Source organism: Amblyomma mixtum, chromosome 1 (genome assembly GCF_055824585.1).
Source record: "Amblyomma mixtum isolate Tamu chromosome 1, ASM5582458v1, whole genome shotgun sequence".
In the NCBI taxonomy this organism is placed as follows: domain Eukaryota; kingdom Metazoa; phylum Arthropoda; class Arachnida; order Ixodida; family Ixodidae; genus Amblyomma; species Amblyomma mixtum.
In genome coordinates, this window is record NC_143012.1 from 154,388,906 (window position 1) to 154,412,210 (window position 23,305).

The 23,305-nt window shown below is 53.5% G+C and overlaps 1 protein-coding gene, 23 non-coding genes and 4 pseudogenes across 24 annotated transcripts; all 28 read right to left on the minus strand.

Annotated features, from left to right (window-relative positions):
- Positions 1 to 2,531: 2,531 nt before the first annotated feature.
- Positions 2,532 to 3,782, minus strand: LOC149369057 (uncharacterized). The gene has a single exon (XM_089570219.1). It carries the CDS (start codon positions 3,780 to 3,782, stop codon positions 2,532 to 2,534), a length of 1,251 nt encoding a protein of 416 aa, XP_089426345.1.
- Positions 3,783 to 4,386: 604 nt separating this feature from the next.
- On the minus strand, positions 4,387 to 4,505 carry LOC149369058 (5S ribosomal RNA). The gene has a single exon (XR_016287344.1). It is a non-coding gene; the product is annotated as a 5S ribosomal RNA (ribosomal RNA).
- Positions 4,506 to 5,053: 548 nt separating this feature from the next.
- On the minus strand, positions 5,054 to 5,172 carry LOC149369059 (5S ribosomal RNA). Its single transcript, XR_016287623.1, has one exon. It is a non-coding gene; the product is annotated as a 5S ribosomal RNA (ribosomal RNA).
- A 546-nt stretch (positions 5,173 to 5,718) lies between these two features.
- Positions 5,719 to 5,837, minus strand: LOC149369060 (5S ribosomal RNA). The gene has a single exon (XR_016287345.1). It is a non-coding gene; the product is annotated as a 5S ribosomal RNA (ribosomal RNA).
- Positions 5,838 to 6,383: 546 nt separating this feature from the next.
- LOC149369061 (5S ribosomal RNA) lies at positions 6,384 to 6,502 on the minus strand (annotated as a pseudogene).
- A 606-nt stretch (positions 6,503 to 7,108) lies between these two features.
- Positions 7,109 to 7,227, minus strand: LOC149369062 (5S ribosomal RNA). Its single transcript, XR_016287347.1, has one exon. It is a non-coding gene; the product is annotated as a 5S ribosomal RNA (ribosomal RNA).
- Positions 7,228 to 7,773: 546 nt separating this feature from the next.
- On the minus strand, positions 7,774 to 7,892 carry LOC149369063 (5S ribosomal RNA; annotated as a pseudogene).
- Positions 7,893 to 8,581: 689 nt separating this feature from the next.
- Positions 8,582 to 8,700, minus strand: LOC149369064 (5S ribosomal RNA). The gene has a single exon (XR_016287348.1). It is a non-coding gene; the product is annotated as a 5S ribosomal RNA (ribosomal RNA).
- A 547-nt stretch (positions 8,701 to 9,247) lies between these two features.
- Positions 9,248 to 9,366, minus strand: LOC149369065 (5S ribosomal RNA). The gene has a single exon (XR_016287628.1). It is a non-coding gene; the product is annotated as a 5S ribosomal RNA (ribosomal RNA).
- A 547-nt stretch (positions 9,367 to 9,913) lies between these two features.
- Positions 9,914 to 10,032, minus strand: LOC149369066 (5S ribosomal RNA; annotated as a pseudogene).
- A 642-nt stretch (positions 10,033 to 10,674) lies between these two features.
- Positions 10,675 to 10,793, minus strand: LOC149369067 (5S ribosomal RNA). The gene has a single exon (XR_016287349.1). It is a non-coding gene; the product is annotated as a 5S ribosomal RNA (ribosomal RNA).
- Positions 10,794 to 11,339: 546 nt separating this feature from the next.
- LOC149369068 (5S ribosomal RNA) lies at positions 11,340 to 11,458 on the minus strand. Its single transcript, XR_016287350.1, has one exon. It is a non-coding gene; the product is annotated as a 5S ribosomal RNA (ribosomal RNA).
- Positions 11,459 to 12,005: 547 nt separating this feature from the next.
- On the minus strand, positions 12,006 to 12,124 carry LOC149369069 (5S ribosomal RNA). The gene has a single exon (XR_016287351.1). It is a non-coding gene; the product is annotated as a 5S ribosomal RNA (ribosomal RNA).
- Positions 12,125 to 12,672: 548 nt separating this feature from the next.
- LOC149369070 (5S ribosomal RNA) lies at positions 12,673 to 12,791 on the minus strand. Its single transcript, XR_016287352.1, has one exon. It is a non-coding gene; the product is annotated as a 5S ribosomal RNA (ribosomal RNA).
- Positions 12,792 to 13,339: 548 nt separating this feature from the next.
- LOC149369071 (5S ribosomal RNA) lies at positions 13,340 to 13,458 on the minus strand. Its single transcript, XR_016287353.1, has one exon. It is a non-coding gene; the product is annotated as a 5S ribosomal RNA (ribosomal RNA).
- A 546-nt stretch (positions 13,459 to 14,004) lies between these two features.
- Positions 14,005 to 14,123, minus strand: LOC149369072 (5S ribosomal RNA). The gene has a single exon (XR_016287354.1). It is a non-coding gene; the product is annotated as a 5S ribosomal RNA (ribosomal RNA).
- A 546-nt stretch (positions 14,124 to 14,669) lies between these two features.
- On the minus strand, positions 14,670 to 14,788 carry LOC149369073 (5S ribosomal RNA). Its single transcript, XR_016287355.1, has one exon. It is a non-coding gene; the product is annotated as a 5S ribosomal RNA (ribosomal RNA).
- A 547-nt stretch (positions 14,789 to 15,335) lies between these two features.
- Positions 15,336 to 15,454, minus strand: LOC149369074 (5S ribosomal RNA). The gene has a single exon (XR_016287642.1). It is a non-coding gene; the product is annotated as a 5S ribosomal RNA (ribosomal RNA).
- A 546-nt stretch (positions 15,455 to 16,000) lies between these two features.
- LOC149369075 (5S ribosomal RNA) lies at positions 16,001 to 16,119 on the minus strand. Its single transcript, XR_016287356.1, has one exon. It is a non-coding gene; the product is annotated as a 5S ribosomal RNA (ribosomal RNA).
- A 546-nt stretch (positions 16,120 to 16,665) lies between these two features.
- LOC149369076 (5S ribosomal RNA) lies at positions 16,666 to 16,784 on the minus strand. Its single transcript, XR_016287359.1, has one exon. It is a non-coding gene; the product is annotated as a 5S ribosomal RNA (ribosomal RNA).
- A 546-nt stretch (positions 16,785 to 17,330) lies between these two features.
- Positions 17,331 to 17,449, minus strand: LOC149369077 (5S ribosomal RNA). Its single transcript, XR_016287360.1, has one exon. It is a non-coding gene; the product is annotated as a 5S ribosomal RNA (ribosomal RNA).
- A 548-nt stretch (positions 17,450 to 17,997) lies between these two features.
- On the minus strand, positions 17,998 to 18,116 carry LOC149369078 (5S ribosomal RNA). The gene has a single exon (XR_016287361.1). It is a non-coding gene; the product is annotated as a 5S ribosomal RNA (ribosomal RNA).
- Positions 18,117 to 18,665: 549 nt separating this feature from the next.
- On the minus strand, positions 18,666 to 18,784 carry LOC149369079 (5S ribosomal RNA). Its single transcript, XR_016287362.1, has one exon. It is a non-coding gene; the product is annotated as a 5S ribosomal RNA (ribosomal RNA).
- A 547-nt stretch (positions 18,785 to 19,331) lies between these two features.
- LOC149369080 (5S ribosomal RNA) lies at positions 19,332 to 19,450 on the minus strand. The gene has a single exon (XR_016287634.1). It is a non-coding gene; the product is annotated as a 5S ribosomal RNA (ribosomal RNA).
- A 547-nt stretch (positions 19,451 to 19,997) lies between these two features.
- Positions 19,998 to 20,116, minus strand: LOC149369081 (5S ribosomal RNA). The gene has a single exon (XR_016287363.1). It is a non-coding gene; the product is annotated as a 5S ribosomal RNA (ribosomal RNA).
- A 546-nt stretch (positions 20,117 to 20,662) lies between these two features.
- LOC149369082 (5S ribosomal RNA) lies at positions 20,663 to 20,781 on the minus strand. Its single transcript, XR_016287364.1, has one exon. It is a non-coding gene; the product is annotated as a 5S ribosomal RNA (ribosomal RNA).
- A 546-nt stretch (positions 20,782 to 21,327) lies between these two features.
- Positions 21,328 to 21,436, minus strand: LOC149369083 (5S ribosomal RNA; annotated as a pseudogene).
- A 547-nt stretch (positions 21,437 to 21,983) lies between these two features.
- On the minus strand, positions 21,984 to 22,102 carry LOC149369084 (5S ribosomal RNA). The gene has a single exon (XR_016287365.1). It is a non-coding gene; the product is annotated as a 5S ribosomal RNA (ribosomal RNA).
- Positions 22,103 to 23,305: the final 1,203 nt, after the last annotated feature.

Here is a 23,305-nt window from a genome sequence, read left to right on the forward strand (position 1 = left end):
TAGCCGTGAACAGTGCAGCACCTGCATTACGTACCAGAGCCTGCTGATAAAGAACAAGTTGCAAACAGTGGCTCTGGCGAAAATGGACAAGGTCGTTCCTTTCCACTTATCTGCTCTCTCCCGTATCTCTTTGACCTGTCCTGTCCAATACTTTTCACTGTCACGGTAAGCATCGAGCGGAACGCCCAAGTATTTATCTGGTGTCGTCGTCCAAGGCACACTGGCAAACCGTTCGGGCGTAGATGCCCAGCTTCCGTGCCAAAGCCCGAGGCACTTCGACCAGTTAACCCCGCTTCCTGTAGCTTGGCTGAAATCGCGTACACATTGAACAGCCTCGCGTATGCCTCCCTCGTCAACGGCAAACACAGCAATGTCGTCAGCGTACGCCAAGAGCTTTACTTCGGCTGCCTGTAAACTAAATCCGTTAATACTACTGTTTTTCAGTATTTTCAAACAAAGGGTCTCCACATAAATACAAAACAAAAGGGGGCTGAGGGGACAGCCCTGGCGCACCGAACGCTGCACGCTAATGGGGGCCCCCAGACTCTTGTTAACAATCAATCTCGTCGTGCAGTTCCGGTATGCCAGGGCCACACCCTCGCTGATAACAGAACCAACATTAACATGGCCTAATACTGCAAACAAAAGTTCATGGGCAACGCAGTCAAAAGCCTTTTCTAAATCTATCTGGAGTATGGCCACCTGACCATTAATGTCATCACAGGATTCTAAGACACTGCGCGCAACGTGAATATTTGTAAAAATGGACCGCCCTTTAATCCCGCAGGTCTGATGCGGACCAACTAAGTAATGAATCACGGTCTGCAATCTTCGCGCCAAAACCTTCATATAAATTTTGTACTCGACGTTAGTGAGTGCTATTGGTCGGTATGCTGTTACCAATCGTAATCTGTCTATGTCGTCCGTTTTGGGAATTAGCACAGTATGGGACGAACCATACGACGGAGGCAGTGATTTTAGTTTAAAGGCTTCATTAAAGATGACCGTCAAGACCGGGGAAATTACATGCTTAAATTCTTTGTAGAATGCCGCGCTGAACCCGTCCGGTCCAGGCGACTTACCGCGGTTTAAGCTGTCTATTGCTTGCTCAACTTCCAATTGAGTTATCGCCTGCTCTAATTTGTCTTTAGTTTCGTCGTCCAGACGCGGCATCTCGGCCAGAAACGCCTCCTTAAAAGTGATAACATCTACCGGATGCAATGCGAAGAGCGCCTGGTAATGCTCAAAAAAAGCTGCTTTGATATGATCGATGTCCGTTTTCGAAGCACCTCTCCATTCTATTTCGTTTATGTGGTTTCTTTCGGCACGGGCTTTTTCTAAACCAAGCGCTCGTTTCGTTGGCGCTTCCCCTGCGGCCATGTCTTCTGCCCTTGCCCTCACCAGCGCTCCCCGATAACGTTCTTCTTCGATAAGCTGTAACTTTTGTTTGGTTGTTCTTATGTCTTCTATCCATTTACCAGGCGCTCGGCATTCCTGTTTTATCATCTTCTGAAGCAGTGCCTTTAGCTCCATTTCCTCTTTTTTTGTTTCATGACGTATACAGGTGGCTCTTTCTATTGCTTTTAATTTTAGTTTCCTTGGTGAGCTCCCACTGCTGCCAAATCGTCATGTTACTACTTGGTTCTATTTTTGCTATTTCTTCCCTTACAGCTCGGTTATAAAATTCGTCCTGGAGTAGCTTGTCATTTAACTTCCACATTTCCCATGAAAAAACATTCCCCTTCTTAATGAATCCTATGCAGCATTGAACCAAACAGTGGTCAGAAAATGAAACCGGCAGAACTACATAACTATTGCATTTAGGGACAGTTTCCGCGGATGCATAAATTCGGTCTAGCCGTGCGTGACTTGTGCCCTCGAATCGTGTGTACCTTACAGCACGCGTTCCTTCAAGACACTCTGCTACATCCTCGAGGTTGCAGTTCACAATCATTCGTAACAACACTTCAGTGCTTTTATCCCTGAAACCTCGGACGCTTGTCTTGTCGCGCGCACTAAGAACACAGTTGTAATCGCCCATAACAATGAGCTGCCTGTCCGTGCGAAGCCGTTCTTCGACGCTTTCAAAAAACGCGGCTCGGCCATCAACCACATTAGGTGCATACAGACAAACAATGCGCCAGTCGATGTTACAGAGCGAAAAATCGATGGACACGTATCGACCCGACAGGCACGAATGATGACCGTGTGCTTCTATCCCCGGCAACTTCTTAACAAAAAGAATACAGCCAGCCGATGTGCCTACAGCATGGCTAACGACGGCAAAATACCTAGACGTGAAACGTTGCACCATGCTCCCGGTCTCTTCCTCCCCGTCGACTTTGGTCTCCTGCACTGCCAGTATATCGATATCTTGCTCCGTTACAAGTCGGTACAGCTGGCTTTGTTTTCTTTTACCTGCCAGGCCTCTAACGTTTAGGGTGGCGACTTTAAACGGAGTTGCAGAAGCCATTTAACTTAGGAAGAAGAGACCGAATGCATGGTGCTTACCTCTCGCGTCCAGCATGTCGCTAGACGATGCCGTCGCCGCCGGTGTTATCCGGCGCGAGCACGTGCTCCTGGTCAGGCGGCGCCTTCTCGCCGCCACGCTTGTCAGTCGAGACCTTTGGTCGCGGCCGCAGGCTGGGCCGTCGCGCTTGGGGCGTCTTTGCCGGCGGTTCCTCCACGCTGGGCTCTGCTGCCTTCTCCCCGTCGGCCTTGGTCTCGGCGTGCGAACGCTTCGCAGGTGTAGTCACGCCGACGTTCATGCGGGAGTCGGCCCTGTCGTCGTGGCTCTCGCTGGCCGCCTTCCGTTCCACGTCTAAGTGCACGGGCGGGCTCGCTCCATCTTTGGGCGTCTCCCGAGGCGTCGAAGATGGGTCAATGGCTGGCGACCCGCTCTCCTGTGCGACTGCCGTGTCGATGTTGCTGCTCGCAACCGCTGGCTGAACCGCCACCTCCTGCGTCTTGCCCGCGTCGTCGGCCCCGCTTGCTGCTTCCTCTGCTTCCACGACATCCATCAGTTCTGCGGAGTCGCTCGCTGCTACATGCCCGGTAGCCGACGCGTAGGTACGAACGCAGTCAGCCTCCGAGTGTCCATAGCGTCGGCATTTCGAACACCTGGGCACCTTGCAATCGCGGCGAACATGCCCCGTGCCGCCGCAACGAAGGCACTGCATCGGCCGCCCGGGAACCACCACGAGAGCCAACTCGCCAGCGACTCGCACCTGGTGGGGCAGGTCGTCCACTTTCACGCCTGGCTTCAGTTTGAGGAGCACGGTCCTCGTGGTGGACCCCTTCTCCTTCATGCCGGCGACGCGCCAACGCTCCCGGGTGACCTCCGTCACGTTGCCGAAAGCCGCGAATGCCGTACGGATGTCCTCGTCAGCGACGCCGTGTAGCATCCAGTGGAGTCGCAGCTTGACCTGGTGGTCCTCTGGGTCAAAAACGATGCAGCGGCGTCCCTTGACTTCCAGCTCCTTCATGGCGGCCAGTTTCTTTGCGGCATCCCCACTGCTGAAGGTTACCGCCCACACGTGGTTAATCTGGTACGCCCCCAACGCCACGACGTCGGGGAGCGCACCAACGTTAGCGAGGGCGTCTCTGAAGTCTTCGACCCTGTAGGGTCGCACACGCACGTCGCCGTGCAGAAAAACCGTGTTTAAAACAACACGTCCGGTGGGCAGGGTAGGCAGAACGATCTCGTAGTCCTTATCAGCGTCGCTGGCAAACCTGTTTCCGCGGCCGGCAACGGCCGCTATCGCCGCTCCGTGGGAGCCCATGATTCTGCGTCCGTCACGCTCGGTGGCAGGAAGTAGAATGACATGGTATGGCCGATGGCGAGAGACAGTGCTTTCCGAGTCTTTATGTACTGTGTTTGGCCCTCGAGGATGCAAAACTGCGCATGGATACTTCCCTCGCTCGTGGCAACAGCCGCCAAGCGTGCAGTTACCTGCCCTGCGCTTTTCTCAGCCGTTCTGGCGAACCTAAACCACTGCGGCATGCACGGAAAGAGCAGCGGGAGCGAGCCTGTGTTGTTTACACATGGACCGGCAGTGGGTGCGGTGCATGGTGCGGTGGGCGCATATTGTGCGCTTCTGCGCAGTGTTATGCGCACACTGGGCCTCCCAGCTATCTTGGGGCTTTGCTAGAGTTTAATCTGCAGTGTACCCGCCGCGGCAGACGTCAGAATGACAGCCGAGACGCCACGGGTTCGCTTCGAGTTTTGCCACAGTTTCGCGTCCGCACGTACTACACGTTGGACACGTTGCCGATGAGATTGTATTATCGATAACAAAATAACGTCACCTCCTATAGTTGCCTGAGACACTGCGCAACTATGACAGAAAAAAAAAACGTGAAGGGCGAATAAAAATGCAAAAGAAATGCCATCAGCACTCGGTGTTCCCAGGTGGTCTCCCTCCCAAGTACTGACCGAGCCCAATGCTGCTTAGCTTCGGTGATCGGACGAGAACCGGCGTATTCAACATGGTATGGCCGATGGCGAGAGACAGTGCTTTCCGAGTCTTTATGTACTGTGTTTGGCCCTCGAGGATGCAAAACTGCGCATGGATACTTCCCTCGCTCGTGGCAACAGCCGCCAAGCGTGCAGTTACCTACCCTGCGCTTTTCTCAGCCGTTCTGGCGAACCTAAACCACTGCGGCATGCACGGAAAGAGCAGCGGGAGCGAGCCTGTGTTGTTTACACATGGACCGGCAGTGGGTGCGGTGCATGGTGCGGTGGGCGCATATTGTGCGCTTCTGCGCAGTGTTATGCGCACACTGGGCCTCCCAGCTATCTTGGGGCTTTGCTAGAGTTTAATCTGCAGTGTACCCGCCGCGGCAGACGTCAGAATGACAGCCGAGACGCCACGGGTTCGCTTCGAGTTTTGCCACAGTTTCGCGTCCGCACGTACTACACGTTGGACACGTTGCCGATGAGATTGTATTATCGATAACAAAATAACGTCACCTCCTATAGTTGCCTGAGACACTGCGCAACTATGACAGAAAAAAAAAAAAACGTGAAGGGCGAATAAAAATGCAAAAGAAATGCCATCAGCACTCGGTGTTCCCAGGTGGTCTCCCTTCCAAGTACTGACCGAGCCCAATGCTGCTTAGCTTCGGTGATCGGACGAGAACCGGCGTATTCAACATGGTATGGCCGATGGCGAGAGACAGTGCTTTCCGAGTCTTTATGTACTGTGTTTGGCCCTCGAGGATGCAAAACTGCGCATGGATACTTCCCTCGCTCGTGGCAACAGCCGCCAAGCGTGCAGTTACCTGCCCTGCGCTTTTCTCAGCCGTTCTGGCGAACCTAAACCACTGCGGCATGCACGGAAAGAGCAGCGGGAGCGAGCCTGTGTTGTTTACACATGGACCGGCAGTGGGTGCGGTGCATGGTGCGGTGGGCGCATATTGTGCGCTTCTGCGCAGTGTTATGCGCACACTGGGCCTCCCAGCTATCTTGGGGCTTTGCTAGAGTTTAATCTGCAGTGTACCCGCCGCGGCAGACGTCAGAATGACAGCCGAGACGCCACGGGTTCGCTTCGAGTTTTGCCACAGTTTCGCGTCCGCACGTACTACACGTTGGACACGTTGCCGATGAGATTGTATTATCGATAACAAAATAACGTCACCTCCTATAGTTGCCTGAGACACTGCGCAACTATGACAGAAAAAAAAAAACGTGAAGGGCGAATAAAAATGCAAAAGAAATGCCATCAGCACTCGGTGTTCCCAGGTGGTCTCCCTCCCAAGTACTGACCGAGCCCAATGCTGCTTAGCTTCGGTGATCGGACGAGAACCGGCGTATTCAACATGGTATGGCCGATGGCGAGAGACAGTGCTTTCCGAGTCTTTATGTACTGTGTTTGGCCCTCGAGGATGCAAAACTGCGCATGGATACTTCCCTCGCTCGTGGCAACAGCCGCCAAGCGTGCAGTTACCTGCCCTGCGCTTTTCTCAGCCGTTCTGGCGAACCTAAACCACTGCGGCATGCACGGAAAGAGCAGCGGGAGCGAGCCTGTGTTGTTTACACATGGACCGGCAGTGGGTGCGGTGCATGGTGCGGTGGGCGCATATTGTGCGCTTCTGCGCAGTGTTATGCGCACACTGGGCCTCCCAGCTATCTTGGGGCTTTGCTAGAGTTTAATCTGCAGTGTACCCGCCGCGGCAGACGTCAGAATGACAGCCGAGACGCCACGGGTTCGCTTCGAGTTTTGCCACAGTTTCGCGTCCGCACGTACTACACGTTGGACACGTTGCCGATGAGATTGTATTATCGATAACAAAATAACGTCACCTCCTATAGTTGCCTGAGACACTGCGCAACTATGACAGAAAAAAAAAAACGTGAAGGGCGAATAAAAATGCAAAAGAAATGCCATCAGCACTCGGTGTTCCCAGGTGGTCTCCCTCCCAAGTACTGACCGAGCCCAATGCTGCTTAGCTTCGGTGATCGGACGAGAACCGGCGTATTCAACATGGTATGGCCGATTTTTTTTTTTTTTTTCTTTCATGGTATTTATTTACATGGTTTTGTATATGGTATGGCCGATTGCGAGAGACAGTGCTTTCCGAGTCTTTATGTACTGTGTTTGGCCCTCGAGGATGCAAAACTGCGCATGGATACTTCCCTCGCTCGTGGCAACAGCCGCCAAGCGTGCAGTTACCTGCCCTGCGCTTTTCTCAGCCGTTCTGGCGAACCTAAACCACTGCGGCATGCACGGAAAGAGCAGCGGGAGCGAGCCTGTGTTGTTTACACATGGACCGGCAGTGGGTGCGGTGCATGGTGCGGTGGGCGCATATTGTGCGCTTCTGCGCAGTGTTATGCGCACACTGGGCCTCCCAGCTATCTTGGGGCTTTGCTAGAGTTTAATCTGCAGTGTACCCGCCGCGGCAGACGTCAGAATGACAGCCGAGACGCCACGGGTTCGCTTCGAGTTTTGCCACAGTTTCGCGTCCGCACGTACTACACGTTGGACACGTTGCCGATGAGATTGTATTATCGATAACAAAATAACGTCACCTCCTATAGTTGCCTGAGACACTGCGCAACTATGACAGAAAAAAAAAACGTGAAGGGCGAATAAAAATGCAAAAGAAATGCCATCAGCACTCGGTGTTCCCAGGTGGTCTCCCTCCCAAGTACTGACCGAGCCCAATGCTGCTTAGCTTCGGTGATCGGACGAGAACCGGCGTATTCAACATGGTATGGCCGATGGCGAGCGACAGTGCTTTCCGAGTCTTTATGTACTGTGTTTGGCCCTCGAGGATGCAAAACTGCGCATGGATACTTCCCTCGCTCGTGGCAACAGCCGCCAAGCGTGCAGTTACCTGCCCTGCGCTTTTCTCAGCCGTTCTGGCGAACCTAAACCACTGCGGCATGCACGGAAAGAGCAGCGGGAGCGAGCCTGTGTTGTTTACACATGGACCGGCAGTGGGTGCGGTGCATGGTGCGGTGGGCGCATATTGTGCGCTTCTGCGCAGTGTTATGCGCACACTGGGCCTCCCAGCTATCTTGGGGCTTTGCTAGAGTTTAATCTGCAGTGTACCCGCCGCGGCAGACGTCAGAATGACAGCCGAGACGCCACGGGTTCGCTTCGAGTTTTGCCACAGTTTCGCGTCCGCACGTACTACACGTTGGACACGTTGCCGATGAGATTGTATTATCGATAACAAAATAACGTCACCTCCTATAGTTGCCTGAGACACTGCGCAACTATGACAGAAAAAAAAAAACGTGAAGGGCGAATAAAAATGCAAAAGAAATGCCATCAGCACTCGGTGTTCCCAGGTGGTCTCCCTCCCAAGTACTGACCGAGCCCAATGCTGCTTAGCTTCGGTGATCGGACGAGAACCGGCGTATTCAACATGGTATGGCCGATTTTTTTCTTTATTGCCTGGCTTTGACACAAAACACTGGACAACACAAACAATCAACAAAAGACAATAACTATGTACACACGACTTGTGGTCAGCCAGCATAAATCTGGCTTCGTCCAATTAAAATTCACATGGTATGGCCGATGGCGAGAGACAGTGCTTTCCGAGTCTTTATGTACTGTGTTTGGCCCTCGAGGATGCAAAACTGCGCATGGATACTTCCCTCGCTCGTGGCAACAGCCGCCAAGCGTGCAGTTACCTGCCCTGCGCTTTTCTCAGCCGTTCTGGCGAACCTAAACCACTGCGGCATGCACGGAAAGAGCAGCGGGAGCGAGCCTGTGTTGTTTACACATGGGCCGGCAGTGGGTGCGGTGCATGGTGCGGTGGGCGCATATTGTGCGCTTCTGCGCAGTGTTATGCGCACACTGGGCCTCCCAGCTATCTTGGGGCTTTGCTAGAGTTTAATCTGCAGTGTACCCGCCGCGGCAGACGTCAGAATGACAGCCGAGACGCCACGGGTTCGCTTCGAGTTTTGCCACAGTTTCGCGTCCGCACGTACTACACGTTGGACACGTTGCCGATGAGATTGTATTATCGATAACAAAATAACGTCACCTCCTATAGTTGCCTGAGACACTGCGCAACTATGACAGAAAAAAAAAAACGTGAAGGGCGAATAAAAATGCAAAAGAAATGCCATCAGCACTCGGTGTTCCCAGGTGGTCTCCCTCCCAAGTACTGACCGAGCCCAATGCTGCTTAGCTTCGGTGATCGGACGAGAACCGGCGTATTCAACATGGTATGGCCGATGGCGAGAGACAGTGCTTTCCGAGTCTTTATGTACTGTGTTTGGCCCTCGAGGATGCAAAACTGCGCATGGATACTTCCCTCGCTCGTGGCAACAGCCGCCAAGCGTGCAGTTACCTGCCCTGCGCTTTTCTCAGCCGTTCTGGCGAACCTAAACCACTGCGGCATGCACGGAAAGAGCAGCGGGAGCGAGCCTGTGTTGTTTACACATGGACCGGCAGTGGGTGCGGTGCATGGTGCGGTGGGCGCATATTGTGCGCTTCTGCGCAGTGTTATGCGCACACTGGGCCTCCCAGCTATCTTGGGGCTTTGCTAGAGTTTAATCTGCAGTGTACCCGCCGCGGCAGACGTCAGAATGACAGCCGAGACGCCACGGGTTCGCTTCGAGTTTTGCCACAGTTTCGCGTCCGCACGTACTACACGTTGGACACGTTGCCGATGAGATTGTATTATCGATAACAAAATAACGTCACCTCCTATAGTTGCCTGAGACACTGCGCAACTATGACAGAAAAAAAAAAAACGTGAAGGGCGAATAAAAATGCAAAAGAAATGCCATCAGCACTCGGTGTTCCCAGGTGGTCTCCCTCCCAGGTACTGACCGAGCCCAATGCTGCTTAGCTTCGGTGATCGGACGAGAACCGGCGTATTCAACATGGTATGGCCGATGGCGAGAGACAGTGCTTTCCGAGTCTTTATGTACTGTGTTTGGCCCTCGAGGATGCAAAACTGCGCATGGATACTTCCCTCGCTCGTGGCAACAGCCGCCAAGCGTGCAGTTACCTGCCCTGCGCTTTTCTCAGCCGTTCTGGCGAACCTAAACCACTGCGGCATGCACGGAAAGAGCAGCGGGAGCGAGCCTGTGTTGTTTACACATGGACCGGCAGTGGGTGCGGTGCATGGTGCGGTGGGCGCATATTGTGCGCTTCTGCGCAGTGTTATGCGCACACTGGGCCTCCCAGCTATCTTGGGGCTTTGCTAGAGTTTAATCTGCAGTGTACCCGCCGCGGCAGACGTCAGAATGACAGCCGAGACGCCACGGGTTCGCTTCGAGTTTTGCCACAGTTTCGCGTCCGCACGTACTACACGTTGGACACGTTGCCGATGAGATTGTATTATCGATAACAAAATAACGTCACCTCCTATAGTTGCCTGAGACACTGCGCAACTATGACAGAAAAAAAAAAAACGTGAAGGGCGAATAAAAATGCAAAAGAAATGCCATCAGCACTCGGTGTTCCCAGGTGGTCTCCCTCCCAAGTACTGACCGAGCCCAATGCTGCTTAGCTTCGGTGATCGGACGAGAACCGGCGTATTCAACATGGTATGGCCGATTTTTTCTTTATTGCCTGGCTTTTGCACAGAAAATTAAACAAGACAAACAATCAACAAAACACTACATACGAATCGTATGAACATGGTATGGCCGATGGCGAGAGACAGTGCTTTCCGAGTCTTTATGTACTGTGTTTGGCCCTCGAGGATGCAAAACTGCGCATGGATACTTCCCTCGCTCGTGGCAACAGCCGCCAAGCGTGCAGTTACCTGCCCTGCGCTTTTCTCAGCCGTTCTGGCGAACCTAAACCACTGCGGCATGCACGGAAAGAGCAGCGGGAGCGAGCCTGTGTTGTTTACACATGGACCGGCAGTGGGTGCGGTGCATGGTGCGGTGGGCGCATATTGTGCGCTTCTGCGCAGTGTTATGCGCACACTGGGCCTCCCAGCTATCTTGGGGCTTTGCTAGAGTTTAATCTGCAGTGTACCCGCCGCGGCAGACGTCAGAATGACAGCCGAGACGCCACGGGTTCGCTTCGAGTTTTGCCACAGTTTCGCGTCCGCACGTACTACACGTTGGACACGTTGCCGATGAGATTGTATTATCGATAACAAAATAACGTCACCTCCTATAGTTGCCTGAGACACTGCGCAACTATGACAGAAAAAAAAAAACGTGAAGGGCGAATAAAAATGCAAAAGAAATGCCATCAGCACTCGGTGTTCCCAGGTGGTCTCCCTCCCAAGTACTGACCGAGCCCAATGCTGCTTAGCTTCGGTGATCGGACGAGAACCGGCGTATTCAACATGGTATGGCCGATGGCGAGAGACAGTGCTTTCCGAGTCTTTATGTACTGTGTTTGGCCCTCGAGGATGCAAAACTGCGCATGGATACTTCCCTCGCTCGTGGCAACAGCCGCCAAGCGTGCAGTTACCTGCCCTGCGCTTTTCTCAGCCGTTCTGGCGAACCTAAACCACTGCGGCATGCACGGAAAGAGCAGCGGGAGCGAGCCTGTGTTGTTTACACATGGACCGGCAGTGGGTGCGGTGCATGGTGCGGTGGGCGCATATTGTGCGCTTCTGCGCAGTGTTATGCGCACACTGGGCCTCCCAGCTATCTTGGGGCTTTGCTAGAGTTTAATCTGCAGTGTACCCGCCGCGGCAGACGTCAGAATGACAGCCGAGACGCCACGGGTTCGCTTCGAGTTTTGCCACAGTTTCGCGTCCGCACGTACTACACGTTGGACACGTTGCCGATGAGATTGTATTATCGATAACAAAATAACGTCACCTCCTATAGTTGCCTGAGACACTGCGCAACTATGACAGAAAAAAAAAAACGTGAAGGGCGAATAAAAATGCAAAAGAAATGCCATCAGCACTCGGTGTTCCCAGGTGGTCTCCCTCCCAAGTACTGACCGAGCCCAATGCTGCTTAGCTTCGGTGATCGGACGAGAACCGGCGTATTCAACATGGTATGGCCGATGGCGAGAGACAGTGCTTTCCGAGTCTTTATGTACTGTGTTTGGCCCTCGAGGATGCAAAACTGCGCATGGATACTTCCCTCGCTCGTGGCAACAGCCGCCAAGCGTGCAGTTACCTGCCCTGCGCTTTTCTCAGCCGTTCTGGCGAACCTAAACCACTGCGGCATGCACGGAAAGAGCAGCGGGAGCGAGCCTGTGTTGTTTACACATGGACCGGCAGTGGGTGCGGTGCATGGTGCGGTGGGCGCATATTGTGCGCTTCTGCGCAGTGTTATGCGCACACTGGGCCTCCCAGCTATCTTGGGGCTTTGCTAGAGTTTAATCTGCAGTGTACCCGCCGCGGCAGACGTCAGAATGACAGCCGAGACGCCACGGGTTCGCTTCGAGTTTTGCCACAGTTTCGCGTCCGCACGTACTACACGTTGGACACGTTGCCGATGAGATTGTATTATCGATAACAAAATAACGTCACCTCCTATAGTTGCCTGAGACACTGCGCAACTATGACAGAAAAAAAAAAAACGTGAAGGGCGAATAAAAATGCAAAAGAAATGCCATCAGCACTCGGTGTTCCCAGGTGGTCTCCCTCCCAAGTACTGACCGAGCCCAATGCTGCTTAGCTTCGGTGATCGGACGAGAACCGGCGTATTCAACATGGTATGGCCGATGGCGAGAGACAGTGCTTTCCGAGTCTTTATGTACTGTGTTTGGCCCTCGAGGATGCAAAACTGCGCATGGATACTTCCCTCGCTCGTGGCAACAGCCGCCAAGCGTGCAGTTACCTGCCCTGCGCTTTTCTCAGCCGTTCTGGCGAACCTAAACCACTGCGGCATGCACGGAAAGAGCAGCGGGAGCGAGCCTGTGTTGTTTACACATGGACCGGCAGTGGGTGCGGTGCATGGTGCGGTGGGCGCATATTGTGCGCTTCTGCGCAGTGTTATGCGCACACTGGGCCTCCCAGCTATCTTGGGGCTTTGCTAGAGTTTAATCTGCAGTGTACCCGCCGCGGCAGACGTCAGAATGACAGCCGAGACGCCACGGGTTCGCTTCGAGTTTTGCCACAGTTTCGCGTCCGCACGTACTACACGTTGGACACGTTGCCGATGAGATTGTATTATCGATAACAAAATAACGTCACCTCCTATAGTTGCCTGAGACACTGCGCAACTATGACAGAAAAAAAAAAAAACGTGAAGGGCGAATAAAAATGCAAAAGAAATGCCATCAGCACTCGGTGTTCCCAGGTGGTCTCCCTCCCAAGTACTGACCGAGCCCAATGCTGCTTAGCTTCGGTGATCGGACGAGAACCGGCGTATTCAACATGGTATGGCCGATGGCGAGAGACAGTGCTTTCCGAGTCTTTATGTACTGTGTTTGGCCCTCGAGGATGCAAAACTGCGCATGGATACTTCCCTCGCTCGTGGCAACAGCCGCCAAGCGTGCAGTTACCTGCCCTGCGCTTTTCTCAGCCGTTCTGGCGAACCTAAACCACTGCGGCATGCACGGAAAGAGCAGCGGGAGCGAGCCTGTGTTGTTTACACATGGACCGGCAGTGGGTGCGGTGCATGGTGCGGTGGGCGCATATTGTGCGCTTCTGCGCAGTGTTATGCGCACACTGGGCCTCCCAGCTATCTTGGGGCTTTGCTAGAGTTTAATCTGCAGTGTACCCGCCGCGGCAGACGTCAGAATGACAGCCGAGACGCCACGGGTTCGCTTCGAGTTTTGCCACAGTTTCGCGTCCGCACGTACTACACGTTGGACACGTTGCCGATGAGATTGTATTATCGATAACAAAATAACGTCACCTCCTATAGTTGCCTGAGACACTGCGCAACTATGACAGAAAAAAAAAAAAACGTGAAGGGCGAATAAAAATGCAAAAGAAATGCCATCAGCACTCGGTGTTCCCAGGTGGTCTCCCTCCCAAGTACTGACCGAGCCCAATGCTGCTTAGCTTCGGTGATCGGACGAGAACCGGCGTATTCAACATGGTATGGCCGATGGCGAGAGACAGTGCTTTCCGAGTCTTTATGTACTGTGTTTGGCCCTCGAGGATGCAAAACTGCGCATGGATACTTCCCTCGCTCGTGGCAACAGCCGCCAAGCGTGCAGTTACCTGCCCTGCGCTTTTCTCAGCCGTTCTGGCGAACCTAAACCACTGCGGCATGCACGGAAAGAGCAGCGGGAGCGAGCCTGTGTTGTTTACACATGGACCGGCAGTGGGTGCGGTGCATGGTGCGGTGGGCGCATATTGTGCGCTTCTGCGCAGTGTTATGCGCACACTGGGCCTCCCAGCTATCTTGGGGCTTTGCTAGAGTTTAATCTGCAGTGTACCCGCCGCGGCAGACGTCAGAATGACAGCCGAGACGCCACGGGTTCGCTTCGAGTTTTGCCACAGTTTCGCGTCCGCACGTACTACACGTTGGACACGTTGCCGATGAGATTGTATTATCGATAACAAAATAACGTCACCTCCTATAGTTGCCTGAGACACTGCGCAACTATGACAGAAAAAAAAAAACGTGAAGGGCGAATAAAAATGCAAAAGAAATGCCATCAGCACTCGGTGTTCCCAGGTGGTCTCCCTCCCAAGTACTGACCGAGCCCAATGCTGCTTAGCTTCGGTGATCGGACGAGAACCGGCGTATTCAACATGGTATGGCCGATGGCGAGAGACAGTGCTTTCCGAGTCTTTATGTACTGTGTTTGGCCCTCGAGGATGCAAAACTGCGCATGGATACTTCCCTCGCTCGTGGCAACAGCCGCCAAGCGTGCAGTTACCTGCCCTGCGCTTTTCTCAGCCGTTCTGGCGAACCTAAACCACTGCGGCATGCACGGAAAGAGCAGCGGGAGCGAGCCTGTGTTGTTTACACATGGACCGGCAGTGGGTGCGGTGCATGGTGCGGTGGGCGCATATTGTGCGCTTCTGCGCAGTGTTATGCGCACACTGGGCCTCCCAGCTATCTTGGGGCTTTGCTAGAGTTTAATCTGCAGTGTACCCGCCGCGGCAGACGTCAGAATGACAGCCGAGACGCCACGGGTTCGCTTCGAGTTTTGCCACAGTTTCGCGTCCGCACGTACTACACGTTGGACACGTTGCCGATGAGATTGTATTATCGATAACAAAATAACGTCACCTCCTATAGTTGCCTGAGACACTGCGCAACTATGACAGAAAAAAAAAAACGTGAAGGGCGAATAAAAATGCAAAAGAAATGCCATCAGCACTCGGTGTTCCCAGGTGGTCTCCCTCCCAAGTACTGACCGAGCCCAATGCTGCTTAGCTTCGGTGATCGGACGAGAACCGGCGTATTCAACATGGTATGGCCGATGGCGAGAGACAGTGCTTTCCGAGTCTTTATGTACTGTGTTTGGCCCTCGAGGATGCAAAACTGCGCATGGATACTTCCCTCGCTCGTGGCAACAGCCGCCAAGCGTGCAGTTACCTGCCCTGCGCTTTTCTCAGCCGTTCTGGCGAACCTAAACCACTGCGGCATGCACGGAAAGAGCAGCGGGAGCGAGCCTGTGTTGTTTACACATGGACCGGCAGTGGGTGCGGTGCATGGTGCGGTGGGCGCATATTGTGCGCTTCTGCGCAGTGTTATGCGCACACTGGGCCTCCCAGCTATCTTGGGGCTTTGCTAGAGTTTAATCTGCAGTGTACCCGCCGCGGCAGACGTCAGAATGACAGCCGAGACGCCACGGGTTCGCTTCGAGTTTTGCCACAGTTTCGCGTCCGCACGTACTACACGTTGGACACGTTGCCGATGAGATTGTATTATCGATAACAAAATAACGTCACCTCCTATAGTTGCCTGAGACACTGCGCAACTATGACAGAAAAAAAAAAAACGTGAAGGGCGAATAAAAATGCAAAAGAAATGCCATCAGCACTCGGTGTTCCCAGGTGGTCTCCCTCCCAAGTACTGACCGAGCCCAATGCTGCTTAGCTTCGGTGATCAGACGAGAACCGGCGTATTCAACATGGTATGGCCGATGGCGAGAGACAGTGCTTTCCGAGTCTTTATGTACTGTGTTTGGCCCTCGAGGATGCAAAACTGCGCATGGATACTTCCCTCGCTCGTGGCAACAGCCGCCAAGCGTGCAGTTACCTGCCCTGCGCTTTTCTCAGCCGTTCTGGCGAACCTAAACCACTGCGGCATGCACGGAAAGAGCAGCGGGAGCGAGCCTGTGTTGTTTACACATGGACCGGCAGTGGGTGCGGTGCATGGTGCGGTGGGCGCATATTGTGCGCTTCTGCGCAGTGTTATGCGCACACTGGGCCTCCCAGCTATCTTGGGGCTTTGCTAGAGTTTAATCTGCAGTGTACCCGCCGCGGCAGACGTCAGAATGACAGCCGAGACGCCACGGGTTCGCTTCGAGTTTTGCCACAGTTTCGCGTCCGCACGTACTACACGTTGGACACGTTGCCGATGAGATTGTATTATCGATAACAAAATAACGTCACCTCCTATAGTTGCCTGAGACACTGCGCAACTATGACAGAAAAAAAAAAACGTGAAGGGCGAATAAAAATGCAAAAGAAATGCCATCAGCACTCGGTGTTCCCAGGTGGTCTCCCTCCCAAGTACTGACCGAGCCCAATGCTGCTTAGCTTCGGTGATCGGACGAGAACCGGCGTATTCAACATGGTATGGCCGATGGCGAGAGACAGTGCTTTCCGAGTCTTTATGTACTGTGTTTGGCCCTCGAGGATGCAAAACTGCGCATGGATACTTCCCTCGCTCGTGGCAACAGCCGCCAAGCGTGCAGTTACCTGCCCTGCGCTTTTCTCAGCCGTTCTGGCGAACCTAAACCACTGCGGCATGCACGGAAAGAGCAGCGGGAGCGAGCCTGTGTTGTTTACACATGGACCGGCAGTGGGTGCGGTGCATGGTGCGGTGGGCGCATATTGTGCGCTTCTGCGCAGTGTTATGCGCACACTGGGCCTCCCAGCTATCTTGGGGCTTTGCTAGAGTTTAATCTGCAGTGTACCCGCCGCGGCAGACGTCAGAATGACAGCCGAGACGCCACGGGTTCGCTTCGAGTTTTGCCACAGTTTCGCGTCCGCACGTACTACACGTTGGACACGTTGCCGATGAGATTGTATTATCGATAACAAAATAACGTCACCTCCTATAGTTGCCTGAGACACTGCGCAACTATGACAGAAAAAAAAAAACGTGAAGGGCGAATAAAAATGCAAAAGAAATGCCATCAGCACTCGGTGTTCCCAGGTGGTCTCCCTCCCAAGTACTGACCGAGCCCAATGCTGCTTAGCTTCGGTGATCGGACGAGAACCGGCGTATTCAACATGGTATGGCCGATGGCGAGAGACAGTGCTTTCCGAGTCTTTATGTACTGTGTTTGGCCCTCGAGGATGCAAAACTGCGCATGGATACTTCCCTCGCTCGTGGCAACAGCCGCCAAGCGTGCAGTTACCTGCCCTGCGCTTTTCTCAGCCGTTCTGGCGAACCTAAACCACTGCGGCATGCACGGAAAGAGCAGCGGGAGCGAGCCTGTGTTGTTTACACATGGACCGGCAGTGGGTGCGGTGCATGGTGCGGTGGGCGCATATTGTGCGCTTCTGCGCAGTGTTATGCGCACACTGGGCCTCCCAGCTATCTTGGGGCTTTGCTAGAGTTTAATCTGCAGTGTACCCGCCGCGGCAGACGTCAGAATGACAGCCGAGACGCCACGGGTTCGCTTCGAGTTTTGCCACAGTTTCGCGTCCGCACGTACTACACGTTGGACACGTTGCCGATGAGATTGTATTATCGATAACAAAATAACGTCACCTCCTATAGTTGCCTGAGACACTGCGCAACTATGACAGAAAAAAAAAAACGTGAAGGGCGAATAAAAATGCAAAAGAAATGCCATCAGCACTCGGTGTTCCCAGGTGGTCTCCCTCCCAAGTACTGACCGAGCCCAATGCTGCTTAGCTTCGGTGATCGGACGAGAACCGGCGTATTCAACATGGTATGGCCGATGGCGAGAGACAGTGCTTTCCGAGTCTTTATGTACTGTGTTTGGCCCTCGAGGATGCAAAACTGCGCATGGATACTTCCCTCGCTCGTGGCAACAGCCGCCAAGCGTGCAGTTACCTGCCCTGCGCTTTTCTCAGCCGTTCTGGCGAACCTAAACCACTGCGGCATGCACGGAAAGAGCAGCGGGAGCGAGCCTGTGTTGTTTACACATGGACCGGCAGTGGGTGCGGTGCATGGTGCGGTGGGCGCATATTGTGCGCTTCTGCGCAGTGTTATGCGCACACTGGGCCTCCCAGCTATCTTGGGGCTTTGCTAGAGTTTAATCTGCAGTGTACCCGCCGCGGCAGACGTCAGAATGACAGCCGAGACGCCACGGGTTCGCTTCGAGTTTTGCCACAGTTTCGCGTCCGCACGTACTACACGTTGGACACGTTGCCGATGAGATTGTATTATCGATAACAAAATAACGTCACCTCCTATAGTTGCCTGAGACACTGCGCAACTATGACAGAAAAAAAAAAAAACGTGAAGGGCGAATAAAAATGCAAAAGAAATGCCATCAGCACTCGGTGTTCCCAGGTGGTCTCCCTCCCAAGTACTGACCGAGCCCAATGCTGCTTAGCTTCGGTGATCGGACGAGAACCGGCGTATTCAACATGGTATGGCCGATGGCGAGAGACAGTGCTTTCCGAGTCTTTATGTACTGTGTTTGGCCCTCGAGGATGCAAAACTGCGCATGGATACTTCCCTCGCTCGTGGCAACAGCCGCCAAGCGTGCAGTTACCTGCCCTGCGCTTTTCTCAGCCGTTCTGGCGAACCTAAACCACTGCGGCATGCACGGAAAGAGCAGCGGGAGCGAGCCTGTGTTGTTTACACATGGACCGGCAGTGGGTGCGGTGCATGGTGCGGTGGGCGCATATTGTGCGCTTCTGCGCAGTGTTATGCGCACACTGGGCCTCCCAGCTATCTTGGGGCTTTGCTAGAGTTTAATCTGCAGTGTACCCGCCGCGGCAGACGTCAGAATGACAGCCGAGACGCCACGGGTTCGCTTCGAGTTTTGCCACAGTTTCGCGTCCGCACGTACTACACGTTGGACACGTTGCCGATGAGATTGTATTATCGATAACAAAATAACGTCACCTCCTATAGTTGCCTGAGACACTGCGCAACTATGACAGAAAAAAAAAAAAAACGTGAAGGGCGAATAAAAATGCAAAAGAAATGCCATCAGCACTCGGTGTTCCCAGGTGGTCTCCCTCCCAAGTACTGACCGAGCCCAATGCTGCTTAGCTTCGGTGATCGGACGAGAACCGGCGTATTCAACATGGTATGGCCGATGGCGAGAGACAGTGCTTTCCGAGTCTTTATGTACTGTGTTTGGCCCTCGAGGATGCAAAACTGCGCATGGATACTTCCCTCGCTCGTGGCAACAGCCGCCAAGCGTGCAGTTACCTGCCCTGCGCTTTTCTCAGCCGTTCTGGCGAACCTAAACCACTGCGGCATGCACGGAAAGAGCAGCGGGAGCGAGCCTGTGTTGTTTACACATGGACCGGCAGTGGGTGCGGTGCATGGTGCGGTGGGCGCATATTGTGCGCTTCTGCGCAGTGTTATGCGCACACTGGGCCTCCCAGCTATCTTGGGGCTTTGCTAGAGTTTAATCTGCAGTGTACCCGCCGCGGCAGACGTCAGAATGACAGCCGAGACGCCACGGGTTCGCTTCGAGTTTTGCCACAGTTTCGCGTCCGCACGTACTACACGTTGGACACGTTGCCGATGAGATTGTATTATCGATAACAAAATAACGTCACCTCCTATAGTTGCCTGAGACACTGCGCAACTATGACAGAAAAAAAAAAAACGTGAAGGGCGAATAAAAATGCAAAAGAAATGCCATCAGCACTCGGTGTTCCCAGGTGGTCTCCCTCCCAAGTACTGACCGAGCCCAATGCTGCTTAGCTTCGGTGATCGAACGAGAACCGGCGTATTCAACATGGTATGGCCGATGGCGAGAGACAGTGCTTTCCGAGTCTTTATGTACTGTGTTTGGCCCTCGAGGATGCAAAACTGCGCATGGATACTTCCCTCGCTCGTGGCAACAGCCGCCAAGCGTGCAGTTACCTGCCCTGCGCTTTTCTCAGCCGTTCTGGCGAACCTAAACCACTGCGGCATGCACGGAAAGAGCAGCGGGAGCGAGCCTGTGTTGTTTACACATGGACCGGCAGTGGGTGCGGTGCATGGTGCGGTGGGCGCATATTGTGCGCTTCTGCGCAGTGTTATGCGCACACTGGGCCTCCCAGCTATCTTGGGGCTTTGCTAGAGTTTAATCTGCAGTGTACCCGCCGCGGCAGACGTCAGAATGACAGCCGAGACGCCACGGGTTCGCTTCGAGTTTTGCCACAGTTTCGCGTCCGCACGTACTACACGTTGGACACGTTGCCGATGAGATTGTATTATCGATAACAAAATAACGTCACCTCCTATAGTTGCCTGAGACACTGCGCAACTATGACAGAAAAAAAAAAAACGTGAAGGGCGAATAAAAATGCAAAAGAAATGCCATCAGCACTCGGTGTTCCCAGGTGGTCTCCCTCCCAAGTACTGACCGAGCCCAATGCTGCTTAGCTTCGGTGATCGGACGAGAACCGGCGTATTCAACATGGTATGGCCGATGGCGAGAGACAGTGCTTTCCGAGTCTTTATGTACTGTGTTTGGCCCTCGAGGATGCAAAACTGCGCATGGATACTTCCCTCGCTCGTGGCAACAGCCGCCAAGCGTGCAGTTACCTGCCCTGCGCTTTTCTCAGCCGTTCTGGCGAACCTAAACCACTGCGGCATGCACGGAAAGAGCAGCGGGAGCGAGCCTGTGTTGTTTACACATGGACCGGCAGTGGGTGCGGTGCATGGTGCGGTGGGCGCATATTGTGCGCTTCTGCGCAGTGTTCTGCGCACACTGGGCCTCCCAGCTATCTTGGGGCTTTGCTAGAGTTTAATCTGCAGTGTACCCGCCGCGGCAGACGTCAGAATGACAGCCGAGACGCCACGGGTTCGCTTCGAGTTTTGCCACAGTTTCGCGTCCGCACGTACTACACGTTGGACACGTTGCCGATGAGATTGTATTATCGATAACAAAATAACGTCACCTCCTATAGTTGCCTGAGACACTGCGCAACTATGACAGAAAAAAAAAAACGTGAAGGGCGAATAAAAATGCAAAAGAAATGCCATCAGCACTCGGTGTTCCCAGGTGGTCTCCCTCCCAAGTACTGACCGAGCCCAATGCTGCTTAGCTTCGGTGATCGGACGAGAACCGGCGTATTCAACATGGTATGGCCGATGGCGAGAGACAGTGCTTTCCGAGTCTTTATGTACTGTGTTTGGCCCTCGAGGATGCAAAACTGCGCATGGATACTTCCCTCGCTCGTGGCAACAGCCGCCAAGCGTGCAGTTACCTGCCCTGCGCTTTTCTCAGCCGTTCTGGCGAACCTAAACCACTGCGGCATGCACGGAAAGAGCAGCGGGAGCGAGCCTGTGTTGTTTACACATGGACCGGCAGTGGGTGCGGTGCATGGTGCGGTGGGCGCATATTGTGCGCTTCTGCGCAGTGTTATGCGCACACTGGGCCTCCCAGCTATCTTGGGGCTTTGCTAGAGTTTAATCTGCAGTGTACCCGCCGCGGCAGACGTCAGAATGACAGCCGAGACGCCACGGGTTCGCTTCGAGTTTTGCCACAGTTTCGCGTCCGCACGTACTACACGTTGGACACGTTGCCGATGAGATTGTATTATCGATAACAAAATAACGTCACCTCCTATAGTTGCCTGAGACACTGCGCAACTATGACAGAAAAAAAAAAACGTGAAGGGCGAATAAAAATGCAAAAGAAATGCCATCAGCACTCGGTGGTCTCCCTCCCAAGTACTGACCGAGCCCAATGCTGCTTAGCTTCGGTGATCGGACGAGAACCGGCGTATTCAACATGGTATGGCCGATGGCGAGAGACAGTGCTTTCCGAGTCTTTATGTACTGTGTTTGGCCCTCGAGGATGCAAAACTGCGCATGGATACTTCCCTCGCTCGTGGCAACAGCCGCCAAGCGTGCAGTTACCTGCCCTGCGCTTTTCTCAGCCGTTCTGGCGAACCTAAACCACTGCGGCATGCACGGAAAGAGCAGCGGGAGCGAGCCTGTGTTGTTTACACATGGACCGGCAGTGGGTGCGGTGCATGGTGCGGTGGGCGCATATTGTGCGCTTCTGCGCAGTGTTATGCGCACACTGGGCCTCCCAGCTATCTTGGGGCTTTGCTAGAGTTTAATCTGCAGTGTACCCGCCGCGGCAGACGTCAGAATGACAGCCGAGACGCCACGGGTTCGCTTCGAGTTTTGCCACAGTTTCGCGTCCGCACGTACTACACGTTGGACACGTTGCCGATGAGATTGTATTATCGATAACAAAATAACGTCACCTCCTATAGTTGCCTGAGACACTGCGCAACTATGACAGAAAAAAAAAAAACGTGAAGGGCGAATAAAAATGCAAAAGAAATGCCATCAGCACTCGGTGTTCCCAGGTGGTCTCCCTCCCAAGTACTGACCGAGCCCAATGCTGCTTAGCTTCGGTGATCGGACGAGAACCGGCGTATTCAACATGGTATGGCCGATGGCGAGAGACAGTGCTTTCCGAGTCTTTATGTACTGTGTTTGGCCCTCGAGGATGCAAAACTGCGCATGGATACTTCCCTCGCTCGTGGCAACCGCCGCCAAGCGTGCAGTTACCTGCCCTGCGCTTTTCTCAGCCGTTCTGGCGAACCTAAACCACTGCGGCATGCACGGAAAGAGCAGCGGGAGCGAGCCTGTGTTGTTTACACATGGACCGGCAGTGGGTGCGGTGCATGGTGCGGTGGGCGCATATTGTGCGCTTCTGCGCAGTGTTATGCGCACACTGGGCCTCCCAGCTATCTTGGGGCTTTGCTAGAGTTTAATCTGCAGTGTACCCGCCGCGGCAGACGTCAGAATGACAGCCGAGACGCCACGGGTTCGCTTCGAGTTTTGCCACAGTTTCGCGTCCGCACGTACTACACGTTGGACACGTTGCCGATGAGATTGTATTATCGATAACAAAATAACGTCACCTCCTATAGTTGCCTGAGACACTGCGCAACTATGACAGAAAAAAAAAAAAACGTGAAGGGCGAATAAAAATGCAAAAGAAATGCCATCCCCAAGTGAAATTGGCCGACGGCCGACCACCGGTAAGCAATTGGGCAGTGCTCGGCAGCCGGTATCCACGGCCAACCAATGGCGGCCCCTAGTCGGGCCGTAGTTGGCTGCCAATTGGGCTGGTTAATAGTTGGCCAAAAATGTTCAGCCAACTACCGGCAAATGATAGGAAATTAGTCGGCACCCAACGCTCGGGCAACCACACGGGGACCATTGTAGGGCCATGGTTGGCTACCCACTGGCTTGGCCGGGGACGTATATGCCAGACGCACGTGCAGTAGGCGCGTGGAAATTGCGGACGAAACGCTCGATCGACGTACGTTTCATATTAGCCCAATATTTTTTTTATACGAATACACTGCGCGCATGACTGCATGCATGTTGAGCCTAACATGCATGCAGTCATTATCAATCAATTATCAATCATTATTATTAATTTATCAATCGGTGAAATGTAATGTGTAAGCAATATGCAGGTGCAATGCTGCGGCATCAATTGCGTTTTAATGCTGAGCATTTAAATAATTGTCGGACGAGTGCAGTTTCATCGAGAGATAAAAGGAAAGTCCCGTAATTCTGACACCAAACGAAACCGAAACTCAAAAGTTTCGGTTTCGAGGTTTTATTGCAATTGACAAGCAATTGTTT